This window comes from Manis pentadactyla, chromosome 12, assembly GCF_030020395.1.
Source record: "Manis pentadactyla isolate mManPen7 chromosome 12, mManPen7.hap1, whole genome shotgun sequence".
NCBI classification, from domain to species: domain Eukaryota; kingdom Metazoa; phylum Chordata; class Mammalia; order Pholidota; family Manidae; genus Manis; species Manis pentadactyla.
Window position 1 is genome coordinate 27242802 of NC_080030.1, and position 10881 is coordinate 27253682.

Consider the following 10881-nt stretch of genomic DNA (forward strand, 5'->3'; position numbering starts at 1 on the left):
TTACATAAAAGACATCCCAATTAATCTTCTCAGAGCCATTTTTATGTCTTTGTTCCTCAGAGTGTAGATGAAGGGGTTCAGCATGGGCGTAACCAGAGTATACATCACTGAGGATGCTGCACTTGAGTGTGAGCTCTGGGTAGCAGCAGAGCTAAGGTACACCCCTAGCATCGTACAATAAAATAGGGACACAACAGAGAGGTGAGATACACAGGTGGAAAATGCTTTATACTTGCCCTGAGCTGATGAGATTTCACATATGGAAGAGATTATCTTAGAGTAAGAGTAAAGGATCCCAGCAAAGGGACCACCACCCAGCAGGACAGCTGCAAAGTACATCACCAGGTTATTAAGAAAGGTGTCTGAGCAGGCAAGTTGGATCATCTCATTGAGCTCACAAAAGAAGTGTGGGATTTCCAAGTTTGTACAAAAAGAAAGACGTAACATCATTAAGATATGTAACAAGGAATTCAGGACACTAATGATCCAGGACACCAGGACCAGCAGTCCACAGAGCTGAGGGTTCATGATGTTCATGTAGTGCAGGGGATGGCAGATGGCCACATACCGGTCATAGGCCATTATGGTCAGGAGGAAGACATCCAACACTGCAAAGAGTATAATAAAATAAATCTGGATGATGCAGCCTTCATAGGTTACAGCTTTGTTCTGTGTCTGGATGATCCACAGCATCTTGGGGATGGTGGTGGAAGTGAAACAGATGTCCACAAAGGACAGGTTGGAGAGGAAGAAGTACATGGGTGTGTGCAGGTGGGAGTCTGTACTGATCGCCAAGATGGTGAGCATGTTTCCATACACAGTGACCAGGTACATGGAGAGGAAAAGTCCAAATATGAGGGGATGCAGTTCTGATTCCTCTGAAAATCCCAGAAGAAAAAATGCAGAAGTTTGGGTATCATTTCCTGGTTCCATGTGGTGAAGATAACTTCCAGGAAAGAGGGAAATAACATGACTAATTTTCACACAAACTTGCATCACTCATTTATCGTTGAAATGCTACAATTGATATTTTGTGGTCAAGAAATTAATTTTAATATTTTGTGCATGGTCCTTTTCAGGGAGTCCCTTGGGTTACTTTTTATATGGAAATTTTGGCCCATTAAGCTTTTTATTTGGGTGATCATGCACCTTACAGTTTTAATGTGAAATTCTTCAGTATTCCATGAATATATATTCAGTGCTGACTGTATTTTATAAAGTACCTAGGTAATGGGTATACAGTGCTGAAAAACAAAAGTCCCTATAATTTAATGATGGAAAAAAGAATATATAAGTAAATAATACACTTACACACACACAAAAACTTTTCTGATGGTGACAGGTGATTTGAAGAAAAGGAAAACAGGTACAAGTAGACAGTAATAGGGTGCTCTTGTCCCGTCCAGCGGGACCTAGTTATTTGTGGAGACGAAGGGGATCTGACCTGGAAGAAAATGGGGGCGAGAGAAGAGCGAAGGCAAGACAGTATTCTGATCAAGCCTTCAAATTTTATTGTAAGACGGGGGTACATATATACTAATGTTCAGGGGCAGAGCGGGCTGTGGGATACTTGTTATCAGGGGATTGGCTGCGCAGCAGAGATGGCTATATAAGGTAATGGGGTGACAATAAGGAAGGAGAGTGTCTCTTGGCGCGCGCGGGTTTTCCTTGTTGGCGCGCGCGGGCTTGCGGCTAAGCTCCAGGAAGTGAAGCAGGAACTTCATGAACTGTGGCCGTCTTGTTGTTTCAGTGGCCATCTTGTTGCCTTTGTGTGGCTCCCAACATCTCCTCCCTTTCTATTTATTTCAGAAAGGTGGGCCTTAATCGAGTGAGGGAATAGAGGCCTGGCTCCTCCAGTAAGGTAACATCTTGCGAATGTCTACCTATATGCTCTCGGTATCTTTTAGGGAGGAGAGGCAGAGCTGAAAGCCAAATTGATCTTAATGTATCAAGGCTTTATGTACATATGGATACCAACCTCTATGCAAGCCAGGCATATTCTCAGGGAGGACCAGAGAGGTTCTAGGAAGAACCCTCCCTTGCGGTACTTTGTCTCGCACTCATCTCGATGCCCATACCCTCACAGTTAGGGGTATGCTTGGTTCTGGCCGACCAGCATATGGGCCACATTAATTACGGTGCCAGAATCGATGGTACCATGGTTGAGGCGTTTGTAAAGTAGAGAACTGGAGACCGGGAGCGTTGGTTGGCTCGGTATCAGACTCTTCATCACAGGCTGTAAGTCTGTGATAATGAACAGCAACTGCTGGCTTGACGAGCTGGTCAACCTGCTCTCGAATAAAGGCTGTTAGTTTTCTTAAGGCCCAAGGGCCAAAAGACACTAAAAGGAGGAGTCCTGCTAAGGGTCCAAGGATGGTGGGGATCAGAGTTGTGAGCCATGGGGACTTAGTGAACCAGGACTCAAAGGGACTTTGGCTAGCTTCTCGCTCTCTCTTTCTCTGGTCTAGCCTTTCTCTAAGCTTTGACATTGAATCTCTTATTATTCCGGAGTGGTCTGCATAAAAACAGCATTCTTCTCTTAAAGCTGCACACAGTCCTCCATCTTTTAGGAGCAGTAGATCTAGCCCCCGTCTATTCTGCAAGACGACTTCAGAAAGGGAAGTCAGAGATTCTTCAAGTTTGGTAATAGATTGTTCTATGGTTTTTAGATCGTCGTCAATGGCGGTTCTCAGCCCTTCATAGTTTTGGTTCCCCTGGATGATGGCAGCTGTCCCTGTTCCTACTCCTGCTGCAATTCCTACTCCCACTAATGTGGCTAGGATCAACGAGACTAATTCTCTCTTGTACCTATTTTTAGGGTCGAACTCAGTGACAAATGAGGGATCACCATGATATATAAGCCTCGGCACTAGTTGAACCATAACACAGAAATCATGGGAGAAATTGAAAACAGAGGTGGAAACACACGGTGTTAGTCCAGTGTTACAAGCCCACCATCCTTGACGGGGAGGGACTAGATATCTGTTTTCACCTGAGGAAACTATGGGTATGGTGTGATTACACAGACTCTTATGGGTTGAGGGAATTGTTCCTAAACATGTAGCTTTTCCAGTTACCTCAGTCAGGGTTAACTTTTGCTTGCCCCAGCTACAGGCTTCGTGGCTGGTCGTATTGTTAAAATTGCCTAACAATCCTAGTCCTTCATAGTAAGGAGGTGAAGAGGAAAAGCATAACCAACAGGATTTGGTAGAATTTGGGTTGGTGGTATTTAGAACTCGGAAAGCTCCTTCAAGGAGGTTGAGAAGGCGCTGTCCGGTGCTAGGAAGGAAGGTGGGTCGGTTAAGAGTGGAGGCGAAGGAAGGGGTGGCAGCGTCTGCAGGTGGGGCTAGGGTCGGCGCGGGCGGGGCTGGGAGACGCGGCTGGTCTCGCAAGACAGCGTTGGGTCCTACTGGGACAGCCGGAAGAGGCTCTACTTTAAGCTTGATCGTAAGCAAGACTCCATCGTCATAACGTTCTTTGTACAGTCTTAGTCCCCATGAGGCCCCTGTTGTCCAAAGGGTACTCTTTTTCCCATGATCGGTGAACTCGACACGCAACGGGTGACACCATGTTTTGCACGTGTCATCGTTGCCCCAATTTGGGTTCCCTTGGCTCCGTGTTTTTGAGTGGGTGTAATTAGCGGTGACCTTAATAAGGTCCCATGAGGAGGAGGGCTGCCAGTAGGTGTCACCTGAGGTCTCACAACCCCAGCTTTTACAAAAAAAGTCCGCTTTTCCTCCACACTTAGGGTTAAGGGCTGGGCTGCGATGGAAGCCAGGGCAAACGTAGAAGGTGAGGGTCTTTAACCTGCTCCTCCTGCCAAGCTCTCCGCATCCTCCCCAAGGGTCTAATCCTAGTCTCCCAGGGGGTGAGGGGGAGTCGGGGGGTTTTTGGAAGTCTGTGTGCCCTTCTAAATCCCAATCGGCTGGAGCACCTATTGCTAATTTGCACAGGTCGGGGTACAGGTCTGGCCACCAGGAATAGAGGTGTGCTATTTTTGACACACTCCAAACTACGTCCCCTGCCCCACTAATCACTGTCCAGGTCAAGTTGTGAGGCTGATGTGGGCTGGAACCTCTGCCTGGGGGAAGGGAACACAGTACTAGTACAATGGCGCACAGTTCGAAGGTGATCATCTTAGGGGCGTTCTGCTGATCTTAAGCCGGAGAGGATTCTTGGTAGATTAGGCTCTCTACGCGGGATGGTCGTCAGTCGTTTCGGTTGAGACAACAGGTTTCACATGAGATGCGTGGATCCACTTCCTGCCTCCTGAAATTAAACAGAAAGGAAAGGCTTCTCAGGGTTTAATATGCCCTGGACTAGAATTATTGTTTTTGCTTTTATTTGTGTCTAGGAGTTTAATGAGCCTATCTGGGAGCCATCGGGCATTTTGTGCCTTAGCATCATATATGCAAGCATGTCCTTTCCCCCATATGAGCACAGGGTCAGGCCCGTGCCATGTGTTGGTCATCGGATCTCTCCACATAGCCTGTGCATAATTATCTGCCGTGGAGGGATGCCAAAGGCGATCAGCAGCGGTTTTACCCGCGGAGTCATAAGTAAGGAAATTAAGAACAAACAGTGCATGATTTAGGAGTGTCTTTGCATTACCTGTTTTCGGATAAAGTACTTCTCCCCCCGACTGAAGTTTGAATAACATGTTTTTAAGGGTTAAGTGGGCTCTTTCAACAATGCCTTGGCCTTGGGGATTATAGGGAATTCCTGTTATGTGCTTAATACCTAACTGCGCACAGAACTGTTTAAAGCTAGAGCTGGCGTATCCAGGCCCATTGTCAGTTTTTAAGATTTTAGGTTGTGGTAGATATGCCAAGCATGAGAGAACATGGGTAATGACATTTTTAGTTGCCTCTCCCGTTTGCAAGGATGCACATAGGAAACCACTACATGTGTCAATAGACACATGGATATATTTTAATTTACCAAAGGGAGGGTAATGAGTGACATCCATTTGCCATATCTCTCCTGGAACCAACCCCCGGGGGTTGATTCCATTATGAGGCTCTGGGAGGAGAGTTAGACATCCTTGACATTGCCGAACTATTTGGCGGGCCTGTTCTCGGGTGATTGAAAATTTGAGTCTAAGAGTGTGAGCATTGAGATGATGTAGTTCATGAGCCCGTTGGGCTGCAGCCAAGGGTGAGTCTGACGTGACAGAGGCTACTAATTGAGTCGCCAGATCAACTCTGTCATTGCCTTTGGCAAGCGGCCCTGGAAGGCCAGTGTGAGCGCGTATGTGCCCGATGAAAAAAGGGGCATTGCGGTTTAGAATTAATTTTTGCAATTTTGCGAATAGGGGGGAAGCATTTGTAGAGGGACGTATGTAAGGCACTGTCTCTAATAGGGGAACAGAGGTTGCTACATAGGCACTGTCAGTGTAAAGGTTAAAGGGGGCATCTATTAAAAGCTCAAAAACTTTGATTATTGCAGTTAGTTCAACAAGTTGTGCAGAAGAGAGGTCTGTCTGTATTCGAGTAACTTGCCCATTAATACTGAAAGCGGCTATACCGGAGGAGGACCCATCAGAGAACACCATTACGGCCCCAGCAATTGGCGTGGTTTTGGTCCTTTTGGGAAAGACAACCGGGGTCTTTTGAAGGAACTGGACTAATCTGTCTGCAGGGTAATGATTATCTATTGTCCCATGGAAGGAGGTGCAGCTAATTGCCCAATCATCATCATGTTGAATAAGCCATTGTAATTGAGATGTATTGTATGGGAGGGTTATAACTTCAGGGTCTCTTCCAAACAACTTGAGAGCTGCCTCTCGGCCTAAACGTAAGAGGGCAGCAACTAATTGAGGATAGGTAGCTAAGACTCTAGGGGGGGAGGCTGGCAAATGAACCCAAAATAGTGGATGGTTTTGCCAAAGGACTCCTGTAGGGGAGAAGGGGGTAGGGAAAATGAGCAGCCACAAACTTAGATGTGGAGAGAAGTAGCTAATGGTCTGTTCAGAAATAGCCCGCTCTACAATGGTTAATGCCCTTTGTGCTTCTGATGAAAGCGAGCGGGGGGAGGAAGGATCAGGGTCTCCACGTAGGACATCAAACAAGGGCTTTAACTCTCCGGTGGTCAGCTTTAAATAAGGCCTGAGCCAGTTGATGTCTCCTAGCAGACGCTGAAAATCATTAAGAGTGTTTAAGGAGCTTCTCTTTAACTGAATTTTTTGAGTGAGGATTTTATTAGAAAATAATTCAAAGCCTAAAAATAGTTGGGGGGGGTGGACCTGGACTTTTTCTGGGGAAATTTGTAGTCCTCGATCTCGGAGGGCAGTGACTAGCTGTTGACTGGCCGCATAGAGCTGTTGCTGGTCAGGACCGGCAAGAAGAATATCATCCATATAATGGATAATATACAAAGTGGGGAAGAGCAACCTAAAGGGGTCTATAGTCTGGGCTACAAACTTTTGGCACAGAGTGGGGCTGTTGGCCATTCCTTGTGGGAGAACTCTCCACTGAAACCGGGGAGAAGGCCCTACACAATTGGTAATGGGTATACTAAAGGCAAAACGTTTGCAATCATCAGGATGCAAAGGTATGGAGAAAAAGCAGTCTTTTAGATCAATTACTAATTTGACATACCCTTTAGGGATGGCTATTGGAGAGGGAATTCCCGGTTGTAATGCGCCCATAGAGACCATAGTCTTATTAACCGCCCTGAGGTCTTGTAGGAGCCTCCACTTGCCTGATTTCTTTTGGATTACAAAGATTGGGGTGTTCCAAGGGGATGTAGAAGGTTCAATATGTCCAGCAGCCAGCTGTTCCTGCACTAACTCTATGGCTGCATTTAATTTTGTAGTGGTAAGGGGCCATTGATCGATCCAGACAGGAACATCACTTTTCCAAGTAATCTTGTCTGCCTGGAGTGCAGGAGGAGCAACGGCCCTTACGAAAAATGTTTTTCAAACCCTAAACCTGAGCGGTCTATCTTAGGCGTGGCCAGTATCGGGTTGGGATCTCCCTGTTTTAGTTTGCCCAACCCCTGACCAGGGAGGTAACCCTGTGAAAGCATCTGCTGTGTTACAACTTCATTAGGGCTACACATGATGACCTTCATTTGAGAAAGGATATCTCTTCCCCAAAGATTTACCGGCAACCCAGGAACTACGAAGGGTTGAATGAATCCGGTATTTCCTTCTTCATCTTCCCAGTTTAATAACTGTGAGCTCTGTAAGGTGTTTCTTGACTGCCCAATTCCTTGTAGATGGGTCAAGGAAGCGTGTAAGGGCCAGCTGGAGGGCCATGAAGCCTGAGATATGACTGTAGAGTCGGCCCCCGAATCTAAAATTCCTTCAAATACTTTTCCTTGGATCTTAAGTTTAAGAGTGGGGCGTTCTTTAGTAATAGCTTGGATCCAATATAAGTCTGAAGAACCTGGGGTAGAGGAGCCTCGCTGCTTATGAATAGCAGGGTGAGATGTACTTAAAGGGAGGGGGAGCGCCTGCGCAAGACGCTGACCTTTCATAATGCTGACAGGGCACTGGGGGGCACTAGCAAGAATTTTTATTTCTCCAGTATAGTCATTGTCAACTAAGGAAGGGTGGACAATAAGGCCGTTTATTGTGGTGGAAGCTCGCCCTAAAATTAGAAAATAAGTATCTTTGGGAGGTGGGCCATAAATTCCTGTGGAAATAATTGTAATTCCCTCTTCAGGCGTTAATATTGTTGAGGAGGAGGCACAGAGGTCAAGTCCTGCACTCCCGGGTGTGGCCCGATAGAGGGCGGGAGTGCTACAGCTAGGCTGTTCCCCGAGGCCGGCTGAAATGGAATTGGCTGGGGGGCCCGGGGCTGGCCCCTCAGCCCGTTTCCCTGAAAAGGGGGGGTGAAAGGATTTGTGGTACTGTAAAAAGGATTTGTTGGATTGTTACGGCACTCTTTGGCCCAGTGCCGCCCCTTATGGCAGCGAGGGCAAATACCGGGGACTGACCCAACTCTAGGAGGAGGAGCTATGGTAGGGCATTGGCGAGCAAAATGGCCTGGCTGTCCACATTTAAAGCAGTTACGCATAGGCGGTGCGCCCCTGGGGAAGGAAGGAGGATAAGAAGCCGGGGGAGTTTGAACAGCGGCACCTACAGCTAAAAGGGCTTGGACTTTGGATGTAAAAGGATCGACATCTCTACACATTCTCAGCATTTCATCAAGAGTTTTGTCTCGAGTCTTACCGCGGAGGACGGCTCGACATGCCGAATTGGCGTTTTCATAGGCTAGCTGTTTTACAATCTTATCATTGGCAGCCGCGGAACCAAGGGTCCTTTCGGCGGCCTCTAACAGTCTGCTAACAAATTCGCTATAGTCTTCTTGCGAGCTTTGAGTGATCTTAGTTAGAGGAGTGTTAGCAGTCCCGGAAGCAGGGAGTGATATCCAAGCGCCCAAGGCGGCATCTTTCACTTGAGATAAAAGACCAAGGGGAAGGCGCTGCTGCCTGGTTTCAGAGATATATCTGCCCTGTCCCGTAAGCTTATCAAAAGTCCAGGACGCTGTTGGGGAATGAGGGTCTTTTACATTGGCAGCAGCGATGGTCTGACAGCGGTCAGCAAAATCTGCCTTCCAAGTTAAAAACTGACCACGGGTAAGCACAGCCTGGACTATACGCAGCCATTCACCTGGGAGTAAATGTCCTCCTCGAGACAGCGAATCAAGAACAGAAAGGGTAAAAGGGGCATTGGGGCCATAAGCTTTAACGGCCGCGTTCAGCTCTTTTAAGCTTTTGAAATGGATTTTGTGAAATTCTCTAGGGCCATCAGCAGGCTCGGCCGGCTCTGGCTCAGCCTGCTCCTCTCCCTCACTTTCTATTTCCTGAGCAGCAGGGGCGTCTTCGCTATCGCTTTCAAGATCGCCCTCCTCCGGGCTATGTGTTGTGGAGGTGGGGCCAGAGCGGGCGGAGGCCCGGGTAAGAACAGGAAAGAGCAGTTTTTTAGGTTGTTTTTTAGGTTTTGTGGCTGTAAGCGGTTTCTTAGAGAGGCCCCTTTGCGAATATAATGCGGGACGAACTGGTTGGGAGACAACTAATTTTTGGAGATGGCAAGTTATTCTTTGTTCTACTATCTGTGCTATTAGGTCTTCAGTGCTGGTAGGGGGGCTAACTGGACCGGGAGCCGGAGGGGGTAGCGGAGGGGCCGACGGGGGCAAAAAGGCCGGGGCGCAAACATTGGGAGGCTGAATAGAGGGAGTGTAAGAGGCTCTTTTCAAAACTGGGGGTGTGTAAGAAGGGGGGTTAAGCGACGGGGCGGCAAGAGGCCAATCTGGGTTGTGATACTTGGCCGCTTCGTCTTCTAGTTCAGCCGCGTCTCCCGGATCTAAAGGCTCGCCATTTTGGCTCTTAGTCACGACTGGAAAAACCTTTTGTGTATCGACAAAGTCCGAATCTCGAGGGAGGGGCGGATAAATGCGACATTTGGGAGGGGTATCATGGAGGGCACTGAGCAAAGATGGTGTCGGGCTAGGGGAGGGGGACTTAGCTGATTTTGGGGCAGGGGGATCACTCGAAAGGGACGATTTTGAGGCCGCCCGAGATAGGGGGCGGAGGCAATATTCTGCTACTGACAAGAGTTGACGTTTATCAGGGTCAGTATTTTCAACAATATCTCTGATAAGACCCCAATAGGAAAATACTGAAACAGGAACAGAGTCAGGGCCGTTTTTGATAAGGTAATCATTTAAATCTCTACCTACTTTCTGCCATTTTTTAGGATGAATTTCGGGGCCATTAATGATAAACCACGGACAGACTTCATCAACAAAAATAAAAAACTTTACCAAGTCTTTCTTTTTAACTCGAACTCCTCTCTCCCTAAGTGAACTTTTTAGGTCTCTTATGAAGACCGCTTCTTTACTTAATTTAGTTCCCATTTTCTTGTAAGGCGGCCGGTACTCACCAGGGACGACGGCTTCCGTGAGCGGCGAAAGGCGTCTCCTATTATTTCATTAGTAAGGGGTCTGCAGACGATCTCTTTCTCGGGGGTCCGCCTGCGAAAGATCCGCACTTCGAGCCCCACGTTGGGCGCCACTTGTCCCGTCCAGCGGGACCTAGTTATTTGTGGAGACGAAGGGGATCTGACCTGGAAGAAAATGGGGGCGAGAGAAGAGCGAAGGCAAGACAGTATTCTGATCAAGCCTTCAAATTTTATTGTAAGACGGGGGTACATATATACTAATGTTCAGGGGCAGAGCGGGCTGTGGGATACTTGTTATCAGGGGATTGGCTGCGCAGCAGAGATGGCTATATAAGGTAATGGGGTGACAATAAGGAAGGAGAGTGTCTCTTGGCGCGCGCGGGTTTTCCTTGTTGGCGCGCGCGGGCTTGCGGCTAAGCTCCAGGAAGTGAAGCAGGAACTTCATGAACTGTGGCCGTCTTGTTGTTTCAGTGGCCATCTTGTTGCCTTTGTGTGGCTCCCAACATGCTCTATTTTCCATTGCTATTCAGGCAAGTTCTGCAAGCAAGGTGACAATTGAACAGAAATTTCATTTAAGAGAGAGAGGGAGATGAAAAATTTGATTGGGAAGTGTGTGATCAGCAGAGGGAATGGCCAATGCAAATGCCATCAAGAAGGTGCTTGTTTCAAATGTTCAAGTCAAAAAAGGTGAAGCTGGAGTTGCAAGGTGAATAGAGATGAGGGAGGGTGATGAGAAGTGGTGTCAGACATGGTGAGAAGGTAAGTGGTCCTAAAAAATCAAAGCAAAGGCATTTCCTCAACCACACTGCCCCTTGAAATCTTGTTGCCAAGACATCCATGAATTGAAACAGATTCCCCTACTTAGTACCTTTTCTTGACTGAGTGCTGGCACCTGTGTTGTAAGAGTCACCAAGGAATATATGAGTCCAGATACCCTTGTCCTGAGGATGGCTCAGAATCCACAGTCACAC

The 10881-nt window shown here is 47.5% G+C and overlaps 1 protein-coding gene across 1 annotated transcript; it reads right to left on the minus strand.

Annotated features, from left to right (window-relative positions):
* LOC118909805 (olfactory receptor 7A5-like) lies at nt 1–963 on the minus strand. The gene has a single exon (XM_036880532.2). The coding sequence runs from the start codon at nt 931–933 to the stop codon at nt 1–3; it is 933 nt and encodes a 310-aa protein (XP_036736427.1). The 5' UTR covers nt 934–963.
* Between the last annotated feature and the right edge of the window lie 9918 nt (nt 964–10881).

Coding starts and splice junctions, on each gene's coding strand:
- LOC118909805 (XM_036880532.2), bottom strand. CDS start 933: ATGGAACCAGGAAATGATACCCAAACTTCTGCATTTTTTCTTCTGGGA.